The 22332-nt window shown below is 52.6% G+C and overlaps 5 protein-coding genes across 5 annotated transcripts; 2 read left to right on the forward strand and 3 right to left on the reverse strand.

Annotated features, from left to right (window-relative positions):
- Positions 1-809: 809 nt before the first annotated feature.
- Positions 810-3440, reverse strand: MIND_01110500 (uncharacterized protein; the record flags this gene model as incomplete). Its single annotated transcript, XM_037367670.1, has 7 exons — positions 810-1412; positions 1457-1659; positions 1709-2331; positions 2379-2549; positions 2600-3033; positions 3092-3234; positions 3419-3440. The coding sequence occupies 7 exons, from the start codon at positions 3438-3440 to the stop codon at positions 810-812; spliced, it is 2199 nt and encodes a 732-aa protein (XP_037217064.1).
- Positions 3441-6518: 3078 nt separating this feature from the next.
- On the forward strand, positions 6519-11152 carry MIND_01110600 (uncharacterized protein; the record flags this gene model as incomplete). The annotated part of the gene is made up of 14 exons (XM_037367671.1): positions 6519-6674; positions 6721-6997; positions 7359-7572; positions 7626-7747; positions 7797-8002; positions 8053-8231; positions 8277-8420; positions 8468-8615; positions 8665-8755; positions 8804-8883; positions 8931-10516; positions 10569-10730; positions 10825-10970; positions 11018-11152. 14 exons carry the CDS (start codon positions 6519-6521, stop codon positions 11107-11109), a joined length of 3603 nt encoding a protein of 1200 aa, XP_037217065.1. The 3' UTR covers positions 11110-11152.
- Positions 11153-12465: 1313 nt separating this feature from the next.
- Positions 12466-13319, reverse strand: MIND_01110700 (Glutathione S-transferase; the record flags this gene model as incomplete). The annotated part of the gene is made up of 4 exons (XM_037367672.1): positions 12466-12651; positions 12706-12820; positions 12872-13065; positions 13116-13319. The coding sequence occupies 4 exons, from the start codon at positions 13317-13319 to the stop codon at positions 12466-12468; spliced, it is 699 nt and encodes a 232-aa protein (XP_037217066.1).
- A 6573-nt stretch (positions 13320-19892) lies between these two features.
- On the forward strand, positions 19893-20146 carry MIND_01110800 (DNA mismatch repair protein MutL; the record flags this gene model as incomplete). Its single annotated transcript, XM_037367673.1, has 2 exons — positions 19893-19964; positions 20012-20146. The coding sequence occupies 2 exons, from the start codon at positions 19893-19895 to the stop codon at positions 20144-20146; spliced, it is 207 nt and encodes a 68-aa protein (XP_037217067.1).
- Positions 20147-21461: 1315 nt separating this feature from the next.
- Positions 21462-22280, reverse strand: MIND_01110900 (Glutathione S-transferase; the record flags this gene model as incomplete). The annotated part of the gene is made up of 4 exons (XM_037367674.1): positions 21462-21647; positions 21697-21811; positions 21863-22056; positions 22107-22280. The coding sequence occupies 4 exons, from the start codon at positions 22278-22280 to the stop codon at positions 21462-21464; spliced, it is 669 nt and encodes a 222-aa protein (XP_037217068.1).
- Between the last annotated feature and the right edge of the window lie 52 nt (positions 22281-22332).

A 22332-nucleotide genomic window follows, 5' to 3' on the forward strand; every position in this document is an offset into this window, starting at 1 on the left:
CTACTGTTTTTCCTTGATAAGTTGATTTGCTAAACTCATATATCTCATCTTTCTGCTGGTATCCTTTCAAGGACTTAGTCCAACTAGAAGTTCTTAAATTTTCATTTGTAGCATGATATACAGCCTCTCTTTATTTCTGCATCTTCCAGTAAATGCAGTTGAAATTTCTGTTGTAGGACTACTGCTGACAAGGATCTGTATTCTTGGCTTATAGATTCATCATGTAGAACTAGATCTAATTGAACTTGCAAATGTGTAATTTTTTTTTATCAATTGTGTTTATTTTACTCTGAGTGCACAATTTACCCTATTCTATAATTTTATCTTTCCATCTTTCCAACAGAGATTGATAATTTTACTGTGGATCTCTTAGTAAGGAATTTAAATCATTTCCTTTTTTTTCCATTTCCACTCCACACTTATTAGTAAAGTTCATAAATTTGGATGTTCTCAATAGGTATGTAGGTAACACTATCTGCGCCTTTTCCATGTTTAATTTCATTTCTTGCAACCAATTGAACATACTTAGTTTTGAGAATTCAGAGTGGAATATTGCCTCAAAGATGAGAAGGAAGGGTGCTTAAGCCGTAATCCATAGTGTTGGTACCAAATAGCAGTTTTGATTTTTGATGGGAAATTTGATGGCAATTGCCAGGGTGGGGAACCTTGCAAAGCAAGGTAATACAGGACCTTGTAAAGCAAAGGTAACTACTGCTAATACCACAGCCTCAACTACAGAGTAACTCGTCTACCACATTCACCCTCACCAACAAACAGGGAGACAAGGAAGGGGAAGTCATCATTTCGTATCAATCACTGCTCCCCTCGCTAGGGCCGATCCCTTTCGACAACCAGTAATCCCTCCTCTCCGCAGACCCCAGCGATGAGCTTCCGCTGGAAGCCCTGCTACCCATACCCCTCCTTGTGCTTTTGCTTGGCGGTTTTTTGACGGAGACAAGTCCCTCCTCGTCGGTGTCTTCCTCCGAATCCATCGTATAGACCACAATGCGATCCTCCAACTTCCGTCGCTTTTTGGACGGGGATCCCACAGAATACCGCCCGTCTGCTTGGTGCCCCGCTTCATCGCTTCCATCAGAAACGTGCGCTACTTCCTCCTCTCTGTCTGCTTCAGCCCATGCGTCACGAACACTCACACTCGCAGCACGCGACTGTGGCCCGCTCCCCGTCCCGCTTCTGCTCCCACTGTCCTCCTGCACCACCACGACACTCTTGCTCTTAGGCTTCTTTCTCTTCTTTTTCTTGCAAGACGCCGTTTCGCTGCTGATTTCATGCAACGGTGTCGTCGGGAGTGGAGATTGACGAGGATCGACAAGCTTGGGCTCGACCCCAAGAAGCTTGTGCAGTGCCTGGCTTTCGTAGACCTGCTTCACGAGCAATCGATTATTGATTGTCTGGCAAAGCGTCAGTTGCGCAAAGGATAGACACGAAAACGCACTTTTTGGTCAACTCCAAGCATGGCGGACAGTATCGACATGTCGCCTGATTCGTACTCGGCCCTCAGCAAAGTCGCAGTCCCTTTCTTTCTCGCAGCCAAAATGCCGGCTTTGGAAAAGACGGCGGTCAGCAGGATGTCATGGGCACCCGCAAGATTTTGTCGGACGTTGTGGAAGTTATACGAGCCAGAGGAAATGTCGTTGACTGAAGAACGGGTCAAAAAAGGATAGAAAATGAAATGTCACCGACTTACATGGGTCACCAGGATCTTCAATCGACAGACTTGAGCCTCTCCGATTACCGCCCCAGTCGCCCCAGCCCCGCTGTCGCTTCCCAAAGTACTGCCCGCCATTCCGCAAAGATATACCGACCTCGTCGTAATGGAAGCGATGTCCGTAAAGCTCGAAGAACTCGATAACGAGGACCCCCAAGTTTGTGTCCGGGTCGATTTGTCCAAAGCGAATCTTTGGGTGCATTTGCAGGAACGATATGCAGAGACACACAATCGCGTATGAGCCCAGTCCGCCGGTATAGACTTCGTTCATCTGGCGTTGCGTGAGGAAGAGTTTGGTCAGCAGGACCAGGGCCCGGAGCGCGAGGCAGTTTCTTGAGGAAGTGCCCGAAAAGTCGGAGAGGAAGTTGTTGATGATTTGGCCGGACGCGAGACCGCTGTCTTGGTTTATGCTGATGTCGACATTGAAGTGGCCATACTCGGCGGTGGTGACGAATTTGACGATGGGGACTTTGGCTTTGGCTATAACGGTGACTTTGCCGTCGGTCAATCCAGAGCGGCGGATGACAGTGGCAAGTGCACTGAGCACGATTTGGGTAGGAGAGTAAGCCATGGATTGAGATCGTATGACGAGGTCAATGTCGCTGAAGCAGACTAAGTAAGGAAAGGAATATCTGCGGGGGCCACGCACCCAGTAGGCAGATATAGTTTCGTGGCAAAACTGCCAAAGGGGAGGACCTCCGCGTCCGAAAAGCGTTGGGTTACAAAACGCGATATAATCTTCACAACAAGCCCGCGAATTTCGTCCTCTTGTGGGCTCGGGGAGATCCAGTTGACGAAGCTCTCGACTTCACGATGAAACCTGAGAGAAAAGTTAGTAAGAAAAACAAGTCAAAAACCCATGACACGCACAATTCAGCCGGACTTTTGCAGCTCTTCCAGTCCACCTGGTCAATCCAAGGCGTAAACCGCTCCGACGGCTCCACCCTCCGCCTTTTAGAGGCTGAACCTTCCTCGAAGTCGAATACCAGGGGGTAAGAGCGTTTGCCTCGGTCCCATTCCCGCTCGTTGCTACTTCCCTCTATGCGATCATCTCGTCGGCCTGCCTTCGCATCCTCCTGCCCATCCATGCCTCGCATTCTCTTCACGGGTGGCGATTTGGAACGAGAACGGCTCCGCTGCTTGCCCTTCCTTCGTGCGTGCTTTTCGCCGTCCACGTCGCCGTCAAGGGGGATGAAATCCGTGCCATCCTCGAAGCTAGCTTTGGGAGGCTCCCTAGAGACATGCCTCGACCGCTGTTTTCGTCGTCGCGAAGGAATGTCCCCAGCCATGCACGCGTTTTGCCGCTGGTGCAAATTAAAAACGTTAGCAATCGTACATCGGGGGAGAGAGAGCCTGGCTCGCCTGCGGTGGAATGGATGTGGGGTGCACCCGACGCTGGTATGGGTATAGGTTGTGAAGGGTTGCGGCTTGGGGCCTATCGGTCCCGTCGTGTAAGCTTGAGCAAAGTGCTCGACGTGATTCGTCATACGTGACTTGTGACGATTCTAATAATGGTCAACATCCACCTTCAAGTTCTGCAGGCGAAACAATCTGGGAATTCGAAGTTACTCACAGCGACCCAACTGCTTATGCTGGCACTTCATCTACTTCCTCAAGTCAATTAGAAAACGCGGTGTCATCACTTTTCGTGGGTCAGAAGACGACACAAATTGACAATTTATACCTCACCACCAAGTTTCAAAGCCGCCATGAGATAGCTCGGTGGCTAAAAACAGTATGGCGCCTTCAACTCCGTCCACACGAACCTCACATCGACTAGGAAACCTGCAGCATGCCCTTGTGCTTGCGGCCGACACCCTGCCAGTGGAAGCGCTCTCCAACACTTTGCAAACACCATTCTTGAGCCCCATAGCACATACCGTGCGATCCATTCTGGACATCACCCAGGCACTAATTGCTGCCCTTTTCTCATCGTTCACTCCAACTGAAAAACTTACGCAGACGTCGAATAAAGCAGAGCTACTCCTCCTCGAACAGATAAACCAGCTCCTCATGATACTCGTCTCTTTATACGTCGGGCTTGCTCCGGAAGACCAATGCTGATCCATAAACCCTAGAGTCTTGCACAAGGCACACTCCGCACTGAGCGCCCAACGAGAGGGGAGCCGAATTGCCAAATTCTTCCGAAAGGGAGAGACTAACGCGATAATCAACGACTGTCGGCAGGCCCTTGACGGTTGCATCGCGATATTCCAGGTAAGTCGATCGTATCTACTGGGTCGGCGTCATTGAGGGCGGTTTCGAAGGCCAATAGGGCAGCGCTTCTTCAAGCGACTATTTCCCTGAGCGCTATGGAGAATCACAATCAGGAGGAGATCTTACAATATATCGACGGAGATTCAGATGTGACATCTATGGTTCGTCCAATGAACACTCCTTGTCATCTTAACTGAATACCAAGTACCATTCAGCTCACGCGCACACTCTCCGCATCATACAAGAGGTTCTAATTCAACGCTGTTGTTATTCAGTCTGCTGACTCGTTTGCCCATCAGCTCGACTTCCATCTCTTTGCACCCTTCCGAACGGTCGTGATTCAGAGCTCACACAAATCATCGGGGCCTTCGTAAACCAGTCACCCCGTATTGTCACTATCCTGGGTGCCGGGGGGATCGGAAAAACTAGTTTGGCCAGAGCGGCCCTCCACCACACCGACGTAGTAAACAAGTACGGTGACTGTCGAATCTTCATCGCCTGCGAATCGGCCTCAAACCATACCGAGCTTTGTATACTGCTCGGGTCACATATTAACATTGGCGCAGCAGAATCGATGCCAAGACGGATTATTCGGCATTTTGCGGACGGACCACCCACTCTCCTGGTGCTTGACAACATAGAAACTGCGTGGGAGTCAAGCTCTCGGAACGACATCGAAAATCTCCTGTCTAACCTGACTGATATCGTGCATCTAGCTCTCATTGTACGTTAACCCTAAGTTCATTGTCATGAAGCCTAATTTTCCGTCGACTGTCCAGCTTACAATGCGCGGCGCCGAGAGACCAGCAAAAGTCAAATGGTCTCGACCTTTTTTTCCACCACTTCAGACCCTGAACCTAGAAGCTGCGCGCCAAACCTTCGTGCAAATCGCAACTGACACAACCGAGTACAACGAAAGCGAAGTCGATCAAGTTCTTGCGCTAACAGACAATCTTCCCCTGGCAATTGATCTTGTCTCGCATCTTGTTGCTTCAGAAGGCTGTCAAGCTATTCTCGTTCGCTTTGAACACGAAAAGACATCTTTGTTCTCAGATGGCGTGGATAAACGGTCGAATCTTGACATGTCCATCGCGTTATCGCTTTCAAGCCCTCGCATCACCCAGATTCCTTCTTCTCGCTATCCTACCTGAAGGCTTAACCGACGCGGAGCTCTTACATAGCGGTTTCCCTCAGTATCCTACAATGTAAACACGCATTGCTCCGAACTTCCCTTGCGTATATACCACCAGTCACGCTTGCGTATATACCACCAGTCACGTGAAGCAGCCATTCAGGCGAGTGTCCCTGTACTAGTAGTCTTAGTGGACGATAGTACTTTGGTCGCCCATGGTACCCTCAATGACTTGTAGTGCACGGGCGAGCAAGGTGTAAAGAGTGGCGAGAGAAAGCAAAAGTTGTTTCGAGTTGTGTCGCCTCTGGAAAGAACGTGACCCAAGATTGCAATCATTTCTTCCTCTTCTCTTCCTCCAGCCTCCTTGAATGGTCTTTCAAAGCCACAGGCCTTTCATCTATCACGATGGACGACAGCCACGGCAGTCTCGTATTCTTCCGTGAAGGTTCTCTGCTTGCAAAAAGGATGGCAGCGACGTAGGGTGCTGTAAGTTGATCTGGTTTACAAACCAGTTAGAAACGTGTTTTTAAAAACAGTGTTAGTTTTTAATTCCTGGAGGTGGGAGGTGTTTGTAAACAGCCATGTGTGACATTATATCACATCAGTCACATCAGTCACACAATCAACACTACCAAATATAGTAATTTCCTTCTGGATAGTAGAGACCTAGTTGTTGGGATGGAAAATACTGTTGCTATGAAGGGGCAGTCTAATGATAGGGTGGTACCATGTCATAGAATTAGTCCTACTGAATAATTATTATTGACACTAAGGTATATTAAGTAATCCCCCCTTGTTTCAAAAACTGTTTATAAACACCCCTGTTTTTAAAAACTGTTAGAAACACCTGTAAGTATTGGCTGGGGAATTACTTACAGCACCCTACAGCGACGACAGACGACCTTCAAATTGGCTTCAATGCCTCAAATTTGCCGGAGGAGGATATTAGTGGAGTCGGGCGGAAGGGACATGAGCAAAGCTAAAGCAGCTGGATGCACGCAGAAAGTACGTGGCTTGCTTTTTTTGCCTCTTTTGCGCGAATGACACCATCGTCAGATCCCTCCAATACCTGCAGCGCCGACCGCGCCATAACAGGCGCCAGTTTCTTCGACAGCTCTACACAAACCTTCGGAGTAAAGGCGAGATTGGGATTGGGTGGGTGCTGCGTCAAGTTTCTCCACGCGTGCTGACCTTGTTATTGGAGAAGAGATAGACTTAGTAGCGCAATACTTCAAGTTCTTGTCTCGCAAACAGTCCCTACCATACACCTTCTCGAAACTACTTCACCGAGCGAGAGTAATATGCCATGGTCGTACACATTGCCCTCCTGTTGCTCAAAAGGCGCAAGTAGCGAATTCACGGCCAAGGCGTTTCTTCGACAACCTCCCAGTCCCCAGTCCTCTGTACCCCACGAAGATTATCGATATGGGCAACAATTGTATGAGCGATCGAGCTGCTCTCCGAAACAGGATTCTCCCAGCGCTTCACCAGCCTGGCCAACTCTGCGGTGGCCGCCCCTGTCACCAGGTTTTCAGGGACCATATTGCACCATGCAAATATAATACCACTGCGGCACTGGAGAAATATCTCAACAAGGTCTGCTCGGTTAATTCGGTCATTGCGCGCTCAACCTGTTAATCAGGCCCTGGAGTTATATCAACGCCCCAAGCTCAAGCGTCTTCCTGAACTCTCAATATCGAATGAGAAGCTAGTTCTCACTCAGTCCGATATGTACGCGTGCAATTTTGGCGTTGACACGGCCGGAAATCCCGTCGTATTGGACTTCCAACAAATCTGCTGGTTGCCTGAATCGCTCGAGCTTTATACTCTATTACGGACTACGGGTTTCGCCTGGCTCGTCGCGGAGCAGTTGTATACGGCCGACGAATGTAGAGCTTTAGCCTCTCGCAGCGATTTATGTGCGTTGTCTGCAGCGAGGATAGTATTCTGGACCGGGGCCAGTTACACTCTTGGTATGACTCTTCACGCAACTCAAGCCAAGCTCAGATTTCCGCTTTCTAGGTTTGGATGAGGACGGCAACGAATGGCGAGCTAACCACCACTCCTCTTCGACTTCGTCAAATGGACGCACTGAACCCTGACATCAGAGAGAGAGAGAGATGAACGCATACCCTTAACTTCACTACTGGGCGCGTCCGACGGACAAAAGCAATTCTACTTTTAGCACAAGTAATATCGATGATTCGACTCATTCGAGTCTGGCTTTTGAGCAGATGTAGTCATTCATAACTTTATTCCATATTAATCCAGTTTCGTCAGATGAAGAGTTGGAGTCGAGAATCCGCAAAACTAGGAAAATGCACGTGCCCATCAGAAACTCGTTTGTCTACCACCGACAAGTTCCATCCATCTCGAGTGGCACGAATGCCATGAGTCCCGGTAAAGCGAGCGGCATCCGTGCCATTGACAAGAGCTCCATCCACCATATCACCTCCGGCCAAGTTGTCATTGACCTACAAACCGCCGTCAAGGAGTTGGTCGAAAACAGCCTCGATGCGGGGGCAACAACGCTTGGCATGTCTCTAGCTCATACTTCCACATTCTCACTGACTTCCCTATAGACATTCGCTTCAAGAATCATGGCCTAAATTCGATTGAGGTGGTGGACAATGGGGGTGGGATCGAGGAGGGCGACTGGGATGCTATAGGTGCCGTTTTTTTCCGACCACCATGCCATGACTGACTGCCTACTTCTAGGCCTGAAGCACCATACTTCGAAACTGGCTACTCTCGCGGACCTCGACACAGTACAAACATTCGGTTTTCGTGGAGAAGCCCTTTCCTCCCTTTGCGCGTTGTGCGAGTCAGTCACCGTGTCCACGACCACGAAGCCGCCTATGGGGACCACCATCGATCTTGACTCCACCGGGAAAGTCAAGGGCAAGAGCAAAACCGCCAGACAAGTGTGTGTTTATACTTGCCCCCATTTTCCGGACCGCTAATCGTCTTCCAGCGTGGAACAACAGTAACACTACACAAACTGTTCTCCCCGCTTCCCGTTAGACGGAAAGAGCTGGAGAGACACGCGAAACGAGAGTTTGGGAAGGCGGTGGCGCTTCTGCATGCATATGCTCTGGGCCCCTGTGCACGAAAGGGCGTCAAGATGGCGGTAAGCAACCAGCCAGACAAAGGGTGCGTACTATTTCCGTCTGATGAATCTACTTAATGGAGGTCAAGCCAGAAATCTACACAATTCCGGACGAGTGGGACCCAAAGCATTCGCGATGTTGTAACAGCAGTATGGGGGACGCGAGCGTTGGACAACATTGTCGATCTCGACATCACATTCGCGATCGAGCGCGACAAGCATGCAGTCAAGCGGTATGTGCCCCACTCTGCGAGTTTACTGGTTTCTAAAAATTACGCAGTCTCTCCACCAAGACCTCAACCGCATGCCAAACCCCAATCCAGGCGTCATTACGTGGACTTGTTTCCGCTTTTGCGCCTGGCTCTGGACGTCCAGGGCCCGACCGACAAGTCTTCTACGTCAACGGCCGACCGTGCTTACTCCCCAAAGTTCTTATTTCCCCATGGCTATGATTTATCACTGACACATTGAAAACAGGTTCAAAAGACCATAACAGAGGTTTATCGGACCTTTAATGCCCCTGGCACGCAAGCTCCCGTGGTCATTGCAGATTTGGTGCTACCAACAGGTACATTGGGCTCGTTCTATGCGGCAGTTGCTCACTATGAATCGATAGACGCTTACGATGTCAATGTGTCCCCCGACAAGCGAACGATATACGTTCACCATGAAATCGGGCTCGTTGAAGGGCTCAAGGTGTGTTACTCTCCGAGGTCATAAAACTGAGTCTAAATGTACCCAAGGCGGCTCTGGAGGCAGCTTTCGCCCCGGGTCGATCTACATTTGGCGTTTCGTCAACCCAAAGTAATACTCCGGAAGCCCGGGCACCAGATAGAACCAGAACTCGGCCGAAAAGTGAGGGACACAGCCGCAACGAGCCTATTTTGTTGGATAATGAAGAAGATAGCGATGAGGAGGGGGATGAAGATGAAGAAGATGAAGAGGAGCATCCAGATTTACTGCATCATCTAGAGGGTGGCGCTAAGGCTCCGCGGGGAAAAGACAGCCAGGCCACGACCAACGATAGTCCCTTCCTCAAGCCCATCTCGACTGCAGCTACTTCGGCGCGTAATACTAAAACGACAACAAAGGCCTCGACATCTTCGAAGGCAACTGGCAAATCCCTGCAAACGAAACTGCCATTTGCATCCGCCACCGTCAAAACGAATGCTTCGAGTTCGACATCGCGAGTTGTGGTTCCGACTCCAGCGACAGACAACCAACGAGCGCTACAAACTCCTTCTGCAACAGGCTCCTCACGAGTGAGCTCACCGGATTCTGAACCCGAGGGCAATGATGAGTCAATCGTGACGTTGGAGATGGACACCTCCCAAACAACTTGGGGCCGGGCATTGGGTCTAGAGAGTAGGACGAAGCGGAAAGAAAGCTCCCCGTTGGGGTCGGAAGAAAAGGATGAAGGTGACTCCGAGAGACCTTTGAAGCGACAAAAGTCGGAATTTTCGGAATCTTACGATGATCTGGACCCCGAAGAACAAGAAGAGATGGAGCTTGACCCTGAGGCGGATACTGAGGAGACAGCCTCTTCCCCACATCCCGCCCTTACGAAACAGACAACTATGTCGTCGAGTCAACAGCCAAGAACGCCTTCTGCAACGCAAAAAGGACCGCGGCAGCAGCTGAGGACGATGCTCGCTACCTTTGCTGGTCCTGCAGCGAGTCAAAAGAAACGAGCGGTTTCAGAGGAAGGGGAGGATGAACTTCAATCTAGTGAGGAGGAGGAGGAAAATGGAGATGGACAGCAACATATAGAGGTCGACGATGAAACCCAATCTTCTCAGCTCATTGATTTGAGCATGGATAATGACTCGGACGATGATGAAGAAACGACTCCATTCAACCCATCCACTCCTACCCGTGCTAGCGCACCAGTCCTCCGCCCAGAAGTTGTCCGCACTCTTGACGAAGATGGGACGGGAGAGATGGTCTTGCGAGTCGAGCTCGATAACGTCATAGCTCGCTGGGAGAGGTTAAAGATGGAGTTGCAGAATAATGGGGAACAGGACGTTATGCCCAACATTACCAATCCACACGAAATCCTGAAAGCAGCTGGACTCGGCAGTGGAGCCGCTGACATCGATTTCGCTGCTCAAGCACTTTCGCGGACGATCAACAAGTCTGACTTTGCTTCGATGGACATTCTCGGGCAGTTCAATCTTGGCTTCGTGGTCGTTCGACGGCAAGTTGCTGCAAGTGCGGAGTCTCCGGCGATGGACGACCTGTTTATCGTTGATCAACATGCTGCTGACGAAAAGTACAATTTCGAGACTTTGCAGCAAACGACGCGGATCAAGTCGCAGAAGCTATTTAGGTGCGTGTTTTATTTTCATGTGTTGCGATTGTTCCTCACTGACATTATGCAGACCACGACCGCTGGAATTGACGGCAAGTGACGAGATGCTTGCGTTGGAGAAAATCGAGGTGTTGCGGCAGAATGGGTTTGAGGTCGAGGTTCAGACGGAGGCTGTCGAACTTGGGGATGAAGAAGAAGCGGTGGAGACGCCAGCAACGACTCCTAAGCTGGCGTTGGTCGCACAGCCCGTGAGCAAGGACACGGTTTTCGATATGAAAGGCTGGTCAGTTCTTTCGATAGCGTGCTCCATGCTGATTACTTTGTAGACCTCGAGGAGCTGATTCACCGTATGCGGGACGCCCCCGCCGGCACGACTCCTCGCTGCGCGAAAGCCCGAGCAATGTTTGCCATGCGGGCCTGTCGGAAAAGTGTGATGATTGGGATGCCGCTGACCGTGTCGCAAATGACCTCGGTTAGTGTTATTCTCTAACTTGAAGCCTTTATGCTGAAGATGTGCAGGTTGTGCGACATATGGGGACGATGGACCAGCCGTGGAACTGCCCTCATGGGCGACCGACAATGCGCCATCTGGTGGATATTCAGCCGAGTAATTTAGTGCGGAAAAGGGGCGTGAATTGGGAGGATTTTTCTTGAGCTGCGTATGAACAAATGGCGCGTCATATTCATCTAGAGTATTTAACGAGGGCTTAGGATATTTACCATACAAGCAAGCTAGTCCAATGCAAGTTATTCCACGCTTCAGCATTTCGAGCTTAGTCATGATTATGTCACCACAAATGATAACAACCAACTTTGCTCCTCTCAACACAAGACTTTGCTCAAACACGAAAATGGCTTCTTCAAGTAGGATGCAGCCTTTGCAAATTAAAATACTTCTTTCGTAATGACTACTGCCTCGTAGGCTCTTCGAGCCAGAGTCAGGCACCCAAATCGATCTGTCCTGCCGGTCTTGCGATGTCTGCCCTCCAGTGGTGCTTCGTGTCTGGGTCGCGCATGTACAGATTCATCTCGTAGAATCGATTTTCCGACATGCTCTTGAAATTCTTGAACGAGTTCGCCTTCTTCATATTCCACTCCACCATCAGCGCCTCGTTTATCTCCACGAATGCCCCTGCAGCGGCAGTATTGTCGCAGCCGTGTGTTTCGCCGAGGGCCGCGCTGGCGAAGAAGCGCTTTGAGAGCAGAGGCCCAAAGTTGACTTGGCTGACGAGCTGTTTGTGTCTCAGTGTCGTATTCAGAAAGCTAGCTACGACCAGGCTGCCTACCTGAATGGCATACTCGGAGGTGTCGCGCTGCGTCGTCCCAGCCAAGTTGCTTCTCTCAAGGAACTCCATGAAGGCGGCGAACTTGGCCTCGTGGTCGATGCGGCGTGGGCGGTATGGCTGGAGGTCGGCGGGCAAGGTTGGCAACTCAGACATTTCGAGCTTCACTCTGACTGGTCATGCACCTTGCCTGCATCTCTTTTATAGATGGCTCAGGAGGCTCGGTGATGTGGCTTGCGGTAATACCGGACACACGATGGGCAAAGTCCGTCACCTTCGATGTCAGTCTGCATCTGAAAAGGTCAACGTTTTTTCCTAAGGGAAAATGAATTAATTAGACCCACGAGGGAAAATGAGTCGCGCCAGGAGAAGGTATAGCCTTCTATCGTCGAGATGAACTGGCTACACTTACGATGCACGCCTTTCATAGTGACCATACTCCCAGCCGAACTCCCATTTCGCCCTCGCTTCCCACCCTTAAAGGTTATCTGACCACGTAGAAACCAATGTTGTGGATGCCACTTGCCCCCGTTGTACTCACTATCTCAAGTGGAATCCGTCCGTTCTCCCTAATTGCTCACCCTTAGTTCTGATTACTAGTAGGCCGTCGCTCCAGAGCTCCACAAGTTCTGGTATGCTTACAATTTTATTGCTTTACTGTTATGAGACGACAGGCGATAGCGTTTAGTACGACAAGATGGATTTGATAGCCTCCTGCTTCTCGAGGCGGACCCACTCGGGGTAGGCGGTGATCTCCTTCCACCATCTGAGCACGTTCGGGCGCTTCTCGTCGTACATGACGCGGATGTCCGCGTAGCGGGTGAGGAGCGGGCCGTGGGAGAGGTGGAACAGATCGACCAGCGAGAGTTTCTGAAGAATAGTCAGAATAACCATTACAACACAACAGGCGAGGAGAGAACATACGTCTCCGGCAATGTACTTCTGCTTGCTGAGGATGGTCTCGTAGACGTCGAGCTTGGCCTCGAGCTCCTTCTGCGCCTCAGCGAGGGCCTCGGGCTCCACGGTGCGGCCGTAGAAGCTGCGAGAAAAGGGTCAGAGAAAAGATGGGCAGCGACAAAACACCACTCACGGGTAGAAGACGACGAAAGTGACGAGCTTGAGCATCGCGGCGTGGAAGTGGGATGTCTCCACAGACCATGCCTGGTCGAACAGCGCCTCCGCCTTGATGTCGCCGGGCGTGGGGGTGAGCTCGCTGCCGGGGTACTTCTTGTTGAGGTAGCGGCAGATCGCGCGGGATTCATAGAGAATGAAGCCGTCGTCGTCCTGAAGAAAGACTATCAGAACAGATCGGGGAAGTTAATTGTAAGACGCACGATGTATGGGACTTGACCAAAGGTCACGGCAGCTACTCCTTGCGATGTACCATCAAGCCAAGCCGTCTTCATCCATCTTGCCTTTAGCGCCACGTCAGAGGCAGCACACCCCACCCATCGCACGACAACGGCGGTGACACCAGAAGATGCTGGAAACAAGGTGAGTAAGCGGCAGTAACGCTCAACGAGAGACATTACTGGCATGGTGCAGCACAGGGGCAGCACATTGGGTCGACGCGGTGAGAGCCAGGCAGGCGGCAGCGTGGGACAACGGCCGGTCCGTTACCCGAGCACGTGTCGCTGACCAACAACTCCGGTTCTCTCTTCCTCCTCCCGCTCGCTCCCCGACCAGCCAGCCCGCCCGCCCGCGAGCCGACCTGGCAACATAGGCCGTGTCCCGCCTCAATGCAAGGCTGCTTGCGCTGCCTCAACCGGCAAGCTGGACCGCTTGCTTGGCAGCGAAATCTCAAAATCTATGTACCCCGGGCCGGAACTCTCACTATGCTGTCCAGAACTCGCTAAAGCCACCCCGCACCATGCCGAACTGCTAGCAAACTCGGCCCCGCCTTCAGAAACTGACGCTAAAGACCGCGCCGGTCAGCGGCAAATTGCAATGGCAAGAACGAGCGGCACACGCACCTGCCTGGGCGCAAATCGCAAACGGAACGTCTGCGGCGAGCTGCAAAAGATAGTCAGCATGAGAATGCAAAGGGGTAGAGGACCACCAAGGTACAACTCGTTGACAACTATTGTGCTTGCTGACTCTTTCACTGCGAATGAAGATTAGTAAGGACAAGGGATAGCGCAACGGTAATTAATACTTATGTCTGGTGAGCCCTAACAGTCGCTTCAGCTCGACCTCGGAAGTCCGGCAAGCCGGCACATCCAAGCGCCACCCAAACCGGGTTGCCTGGCCGAATACCTGCCAGTGCCGGATACCTGCAAAGGCTCGGTCAGCACCGGCCAAAACAGAACGAATAAGGCGGAAACTCGAACTCGGGATGTCTCAGACCGGGTAGCGCTGCTGTCAAGGCCGGCGCTAAACGACCAGCGTTCAGCGCAAGACTAACCGACCACAGTACAGTCTTGCCTGTACCAGCCGCGATTGCGCCACTCTGCGCGGCCCCAAACGTTCTGTGCTCGGCGTTCATCACGGACGGCTCGCCTAGCCGATTCCTAGCGAAATCTCTGTGAAAAATCTGTCAGCAATATCGACTTGAGGGCAAACTGGGAATGGCCAACAGTATCGGGCGAAGCAAGGTGTTCTGGGTGGTGGTAAGCAACAGTATTGAGAACGAGCGACCGGGATTGACCCCAGCAGGCCTGCAAATAACCGGCCGTGTTTACGCCGTCTAGCACGGTCTCAAGCGCGCCATATTGCGGTCTCAAGCGCGCAGTCTTCGACGTCTTTCACGAAGGCAAGTCCTGGCCGAGTTTCAGCCCAAAACCTGCAAAACTGGGTCAACGACAACAAAAACAAGATGTATCTCCAGCAAACTGAGGATAAATGACAGTGTTGGGCGAAACAGGCCTTCTGTTATGTGGTAAGTGATAATATTGAGAGCAAGCGATGCTGGAACTAACCCCAGCAGTCTTTCGAATGGCCCGCAGCGAATGCGCCGTCTAGCGCGGCCTCAATCGCGCCATTCGCGAGATGAAGCGCGCTGGCTTCAACGTCTATTAGAAGCGCATGGCCTGGCCGGATTTCAGCCCCAAACCTGCAAAGCTGGGTCAACAACAACAAAAGCAAGATGTATCTCCAACAAACTGAAGATAAACGGCAGTCTGGGTCGAAACAAATCATTCTGGGTGGTGGTGGTAAGTAACGAGACTGAGGGAAGCAAGACTGGAACTGACCACAGCAGTCTTGCGAATAGCAGGCCGCGATTGCGCCGTCTAACGCGGCCTCAATCGCGCCATCGCCGAATCAATCGCGCTGGCTTCGAGGTCTATCGCGAAGGCATCGCGCCTGGCCAAATTCTAGCGACAAACCTGCAAAACTCGGTCAGCAAGAACGAAAACACGATGGATACTGTGCAAACTGGGGATGGACAGTGGTCTTGGGCGGAATAAAGCGTTCTGGGAGGTGGTAAGTAACGAGACTGAGGGCAAGCGAGATTGGGACTGACTCCCGCAGTCTTCAAAATAACAGTCACGAGCGGCCCCATGCGCGTCAACATTAACGGGTGGCCATAGTGGACCAGAGTGACCTGCGAAGGTCGGTCAGCAACAACTTCGAATGAGGGTGCGTCGACACATGAGCTCGAATCAGCGATGGAAGAACTGGGGACATTAGAGCAAGAGAGGGAGGATGGTAGGCTTCATGTCTGCGCTCGGTAAGTCATGGCTTGAAGATATGTGATGCATATACTTACCACCCACAGCTCGCGGACCATGTCAACGATGTCGATGAGCACTACAGCAGAACCAAAGTCAGTGCGGGGAGGCGACGACGAACAGGGATTCACCAGTGAGTGGAGGCAAGGAGAGAGACGGAGGAAACGACGACCTGGATTAGGAAGGTCAGCACAACGACTACGATGACGACAACGAGTGTAAAGTCAACCACACGTGATGCTCGGCCAGTGGGCCGGATGCAAGCTGGAGGCGAGCGAGGGGAGCGTTCAACGAGCAGGGCGACGACGATGCTGGGGGAAAGTGTGAGGGAGGGAGGGAGTGGGGAAGGCAGATGGGGGGGAAAGGTAGAGAGTGGTTTTGCGAACATGGTGGAAGCTCACAAACTTATAGCGGTGGGGCCAAAGAGCGGCTTCTCGGAGATGTCCACACGTCATCGGGAGAAGTGTGTCCATCGAAGGTGGCGACAGGGATCCACCTGTCAAGTGGACAAAGTGCGGCGGTTTGGTAATATGATTGCAGAAACTTGAATTGATATGGCGAAATCGTATGATCCTGCGCTTTCGAAGCCGCGTGATGGTCTCCGCACAGGGAATGCAAGCGAGGCGAGTGACCTTCGTACTAGTATGCGACACATCGAGTTCAAATTTTACCGGAAAAAAAAGTGGCCGGGTGCGTTGCACAAAAGGAGAATTAGAACAGCTGAAGAATTTAACCGGAAAGGATGGGCGCCAGTCAGGCCAGGTCGACTTGCTGGGTCATTCGCTAAGGGGTCCATATCACCACCTATCGCCCGCCTTGCCACAAGCACGTCACTAATCTCGCAACGTGCATGACTTCCCTTCTTTAACCGCACTACGCCCACACTTCCATTCTTCCGCCGCCCGATTGCTCCCCGAGGCGCAAGTCAACTACCTTCCGAGTCTAATTATGCTGAGGCTCCGAGTCGGGGGCACTTCCGGTGTGATGGCGCTGTCTGTGAAAAAAGCGCCCAGCAGCACTCAGACTGGCACCCACCTTGTGCTACAGCCCCCACTCACTGCAGGCAGCACTATTTCAGAACATAACTTCCTCAGACTGTGTTGCTTTCCGCCTTATCACCCCACGAGTCCGCACCATGCCCGCAAGCTTCTCGACACGTGCGATCATGTCGGGCAAGCCGGGACAGTGACGCAAGCTTACCACTCTAACTCCCTCCACACATGCGCTCCGCCCTTCGACCGCTGCTTCGTTTGTTGACGTGACGATTTGACCGTCACATCAACTCCTGGTTGACTTGACTCCACGACCATCCCTTCAAGTTGGCACCATCGTAGTGCTCGACGCGCTCGCCATGTCCGTGCGTCCACAAGCCTTGTGGACTTTCCGCTCTCTACTCACACCGTTCCCAGAACCATCCGTATCGGTTGCGCCGTACCCTCTACTGTCGCCGCCCCACATTTCGACATCTAGTATCACCGAGCTGCCCAGGGCCACCGCGGTGAGTCTGGCCGTTTGCTCCCTTTTTACATTGTCTTTAGTCAATTGCTTAACTCGCCTTCCAGAGAACTTTGAAACTGGCAGCCAGCCGCTCCGTCCCGCCGTGCCCGCACACCTCCCTCAGCAGAGACTTCCACACCATGCCTGCGTGTTTGCATTGCGCTCGACTCGGAGGTATGGCTGCAGTTACCTCTCCTTGACCTTCACTTACCGCTTGCAGATTTTGTGTCCTTGTCTCGAGCGCAGAAGCCCCGGGCCATTTGCCGTTTCACTATCCACCATCGACCACCGCTTCAAGTTCGGCTCTTGCGTCTCAAGCCATGGACTCTCCACTTCGCCGTCGTAGCGCAGCCGCTGCGGAACTTATGCTCGTATGTTTGTTTGTTCACTTGCGTTTGACATCCCTGACCCGTTTGAACAGGTTCTTTGTCTGTGCGTCGAGCAGGAACCCATGCCGGTATGGGGAACCTCTGCTCGTATGCAGAATCTTTGTCGGTATGTTGTGTTCGCTGAGATGATATTGATGTGCTGCCCAGATTTGCACCGTCATGACGATAGTCTGGGCAAATATACATGCTGGTATGTCTTTCTCCATCTGTTCAGTTTCAAGACTGACTTGTTTTCACAGAAAGCGAAAAACTTGATGGAAATCAGCGGAAATCCCGGATCAATTGGCGCTTACGTAAGCGATTTGGCGCACACTTTTTGGCCTTCAAAAACTCATTTTTTTCTCCAGGATTTTGATGGCCGGAGGCCCAGCGTTGTTCTGGGCTTCAGCGCTGTCGGAGCCAGGGCCCTGCTCCTGGCTGCGCTTGGCCCGCCGCCACCCCCCGGTCTGTCACCGTGATGGCGCATCATGATGCCGCATCACAGGCGCATGATCGAATCACCAGCGTTGTCGGGGCTTCAGGCGGTGCTGGTGCGGCCGTGCAATTGCCCAGGCGCATGTTGGTATGCCTTTACATTGATGTCTTGGTAGAAAAGCGGCAGTTTTGATGCTGAAATGACGGATCAATTGGTGATTACGTAAGCATTCTGGCGGCCATTTTTTGCATTCCAAAGCTCACTTTTTCTCCAAGATTTTGACGGCCGGAGGCCCAGCACTGTTCTGGACTTCAACGCCCTCGGGGCCAGGGCTTTGTTCCTGGCTGCTTTAATACTGCCACTGTCCTCCCCGCTCCCGTCGGCCGGCGCATCACGCCATCAGCCATCACCGCCATCACCGGCACATCATCGCGTCAATCAGCGGATTATCTGGCGAGGCTGAGCCAGACAATCAGGCCCACCCCTTCCCCCATCCCTCGCATCACAATCACGCCCTCCCACCAGCGGCACATCAACTTGCTCGGATCGCCGGCCATTGTCGCGGCCAAGCCATCGTAGGCATATCATCACGGCGCATCAATTAGTGGTGACCGACGCGAGGCAATCTGGGCTCCAACGCTGTCTGGCGGCGCGCGGGCGGCCCTCATCACACGCATCACTCAGCAATCACCGCCATTGCAATGGCCCGTCAACCAGCTGGCTGTGGACTGTGATGCCGGAAGCCCAGAAAGGTGGTCAGGCCCACTCGGAGCATTACCCGCTCGTCGGCACCACCATGGGTGCATTGACTTCCTTCGGTGGCCTGCCGTTGTTCCTTGCGGAGCCCAGATTGCCGTCAATGCCAGAGTTTATCTCACCACCATTGTCGCATCAACGCCGCACCACTGCCGTCCGAGCTCGGGACATGGTGCCACCAGTGGCCAGTTCGCCACCGGCGTTCCATTTACTCTGGCGTCCTGGCGCATCACGTCCCCACCGATGCTTCGATCAACTCGGCATCGCTTCATCCTGGTCTGCCTGCCTGCCTGAGGCGAGTCGATGTAGGGCCGTGAAGCTGCCAAGCATGATAGCGGTTGCCCGTGGCCCGAAAGTTGCAAACCAGCTTCCCCATCGTTAACGCCCTCAACAGTCACCAGCCCGTCCATGCCTGCCCCACACCCCTGTTTGCGCCGCTGGAGTTGACACCAGTGTCCATTGGTTTTAGCCTCCCCAGCCGCGTTGCGCCCCGTCTCCCCGCCATCGTTTCCTCGTTGGGGCCATATCCCCTTGCTGCTTACCCACGGCTATTTCCCAGACCGTCAAACGGCGCTCCCCTGTTATTCGCGCCCTCATCATCCGTGTCGCACGCCGTCTACGCCACCCTCGACATTCTGAAGTTCCTCATTACCCGCCCGCCGCCAAACTCGAAGTACGAACCGCCACCGGCACTGCCCGAGGCCGATATAGAAGGCCAGCGAGATCGTCATGCCTCTGCCAGTGGGCAGCAAGTTCTCTGAGTCGCGCTGCAGTGCCTTGCGCGGGATTTGATGGTATTTCTTAGGCGCGATTTTGGGACGCCTCTGGCGGAATTCAAGGCTCATTTTTTTGAAGGTCCGGGCCGCCGGAGGCCAACGCGGGGCTGGACTCGGGAAGGGATCGGCTGTGTGTTGGCCACACGGAGGAGTCGATGGGGCGGATGACCTAGACAGCGCGCGCGCACGCAGGCATACTTATTGTGTCTGTGGCGGGTGGACTTGGATTGGAGCCTATGACGCGTTTTGACGCGTCGCGACGCGTCGTTAATTAGCGTGTCTCGTAGAAATACTAAATATATGACTTTGAACCCTACCCGAGACTGCTAGCCCGGAAAGCCCGTGAAAAACACGCTGTTGACTGCCCCAAACCCAAAATTTCTTCCCGGTACTCGACGCACAAGTTCACTCACATGACGTTGTTTATAGGTCCGTGCGCGAGCCAACGGGGTATATTAGAAGGGCTCCTCGCTCGCGCGACTTGGCGAGCGAGCGCGACTTAGCGTCTGGAGGGCGAAGTGCGGGGATGGCAACAGCGTGTGAAACAAAATTATGTATGCGGGACGCCCCCGCCGGCACGACTCCTCGCTGCGCCAAAGCCCAAGCAATGTTTGCCATGCGGGCCTGTCGGAAAAGTGTGATGATTGGGATGCCGCTGACCGTGTCGCAAATGACCTCGGTTAGTGTTATTCTCTAACTTGAAGCCTTTATGCTGATTATTTGTAGGTTGTGCGACATATGGGGACGATGGACCAGCCGTGGAACTGCCCGCATGGGCGACCGACAATGCGCCATCTGGTGGATATTCAGCCGAGTAATTTAGTGCGGAAAAGGAGCGTGAATTGGGAGGAGTTCTCCTGAACTACGTATGAACACATGGCGCGTCATATTCATCTAGAGTATTTAACGATAGCTTAGGATATTTACCGACATTTACAAGCAAGCTAGACGGTCGACAGTGTAGTTCAATTCCAATGCAAGTTACTCCTCGCGTCAGCATTTAGAGCTTAGTCACCACAAATGATGACAAATTTGGTCCTTCATCTACACACCCACGGCTCAAACACGAAAATGGCTTCGAATTCTTCAAGTTGGATGTAGCCTTTGCGAATTGGAATAAAGAGGACTTCTTTCGTAACGACTAGTGCCTCATATGCTCTTCAGGCCCCCAAATCGATCTGCCCTGCCGGTCTTGCGATGTCTGCCCTCCAGTGGTGCTTCGTGTCTGGGTCGCGCATGTACAGATTCATCTCGTAGAATCGATTTTCCGACACGCTCTTGAAATTCTTGAATGAGTTTGCCTTCTTCATATTCCACTCCACCATCAGCGCCTCGTTTATCTCCACGAATGCCCCTGCAGCAGCAGTATTGTCGCAGCCGTGTGTTTCGCCGAGGGCCGCGCTGGCGAAGAAGCGCTTTGAGAGCAGAGGCCCAAAGTTGACTTGGCTGACGAGCTGTTTGTTTCTCAGTGTCGTATCTAGAAAGCTACCAGCTGCCTACCTGAATGGCATACTCGGAGGTGTCGCGCTGCGTCGTCCCCTGTCGTCCCAGCCAAATTGCTTCTCTCAAGGAACTCCATGAAGGCGGCGAACTTGGCCTCGTGGTCGATGCGGCGTGGGCGGTATGGCTGGAGGTCGGCAGGCAAGGTTGGCAACTCAGACATTTCCAGGTGCACTCTGACTGGTCATGCACCTTGCCTGCATCTCTTTTATAGATGGCTCAGGAGGCTCGGTGATGTGGCTTGCGGTAATACCGGACACACGATGGGCAAAGTCCGTCACCTTCGATGTCAGTCTGCATCTGAAAAGGTCAGCGTTTTTTCCTGAGGGAAAATGAATTAATTAGACCCACGAGGGAAAATGAGTCGCGCCAGGAGAAGGTATAGCCTTCTATCGTCGAGATGAACTGGCTACACTTACGATGCACGCCTTTCATAGTGACCATACTCCCAGACGAGCTCCCATTTCGCCATCGCTTCCCACCCTTAAAGGTTATCTGACCACGTAGAAACCAATGTTGTGGATGCCACTTGCCCCTGTTGTAAGGAATTCGTCCGTTCTCCCTAATTGCTTCAAGATTACCACCTTACTAGTAGGCCGTCGCTCCAGAGCTCCACAAGTTCTGGTATGCTTACAATTTTATTGCTTTACTGTTATGAGACGACAGGCGATAGCGTTTAGTACGACAAGATGGATTTGATAGCCTCCTGCTTCTCGAGGCGGACCCACTCGGGGTAGGCGGTGATCTCCTTCCACCATCTGAGCACGTTCGGGCGCTTCTCGTCGTACATGACGCGGATGTCCGCGTAGCGGGTGAGGAGCGGGCCGTGGGAGAGGTGGAACAGATCGACCAGCGAGAGTTTCTGCAAGATAGTCAGAATAACCATCACAATGGACCAGAAGAGAACACACGTCTCCGGCAATGTACTTCTGCTTGCTGAGGATGGTCTCGTAGACGTCGAGCTTGGCCTCGAGCTCCTTCTGCGCCTCAGCGAGGGCCTCGGGCTCCACGGTGCGGCCGTAGAAGCTGCGAGAAAAGGGTCAGAGAAAAGATTGGCAGTGAAAAAACACCACTCACGGGTAGAAGACGACGAAAGTGACGAGCTTGAGCATCGCGGCGTGGAAGTGGGATGTCTCCACAGACCACGCCTGGTCGAACAGCGCCTCCGCCTTGATGTCGCCGGGCGTGGGGGTGAGCTCGCTGCCGGGGTACTTCTTGTTGAGGTAGCGGCAGATCGCGCGGGATTCATAGAGAATGAAGCCGTCGTCGTCCTGAAGAAAGACTATCAGAACAGATCGGGAGAGTGAATTGTAAGACGCACGATGTATGGGACCTGGCCAAAGGGCTGTTTGGCGAGGAGCTCGGGCGATTTGGGCTGGCCGGCCGGGGGAACGGTGACGATGTGCTCGAAGGGAATCTTGCGGCTGGCAAGGAAGACAGCGACAACGGAGCCGACACCGGCGACGCGATCAGCGCAGTAGAGTTTGAGGACCATTTTCGATTGGAGGCAGGGGAAAGTGCGATGGGTTGGACATCGTCGAAGAGGG

This window comes from Mycena indigotica (genome assembly GCF_014461135.1).
Source record: "Mycena indigotica strain 171206Taipei chromosome Unknown Mind.scaff0009, whole genome shotgun sequence".
Taxonomy (NCBI): Eukaryota; Fungi; Basidiomycota; class Agaricomycetes; order Agaricales; family Mycenaceae; genus Mycena; species Mycena indigotica.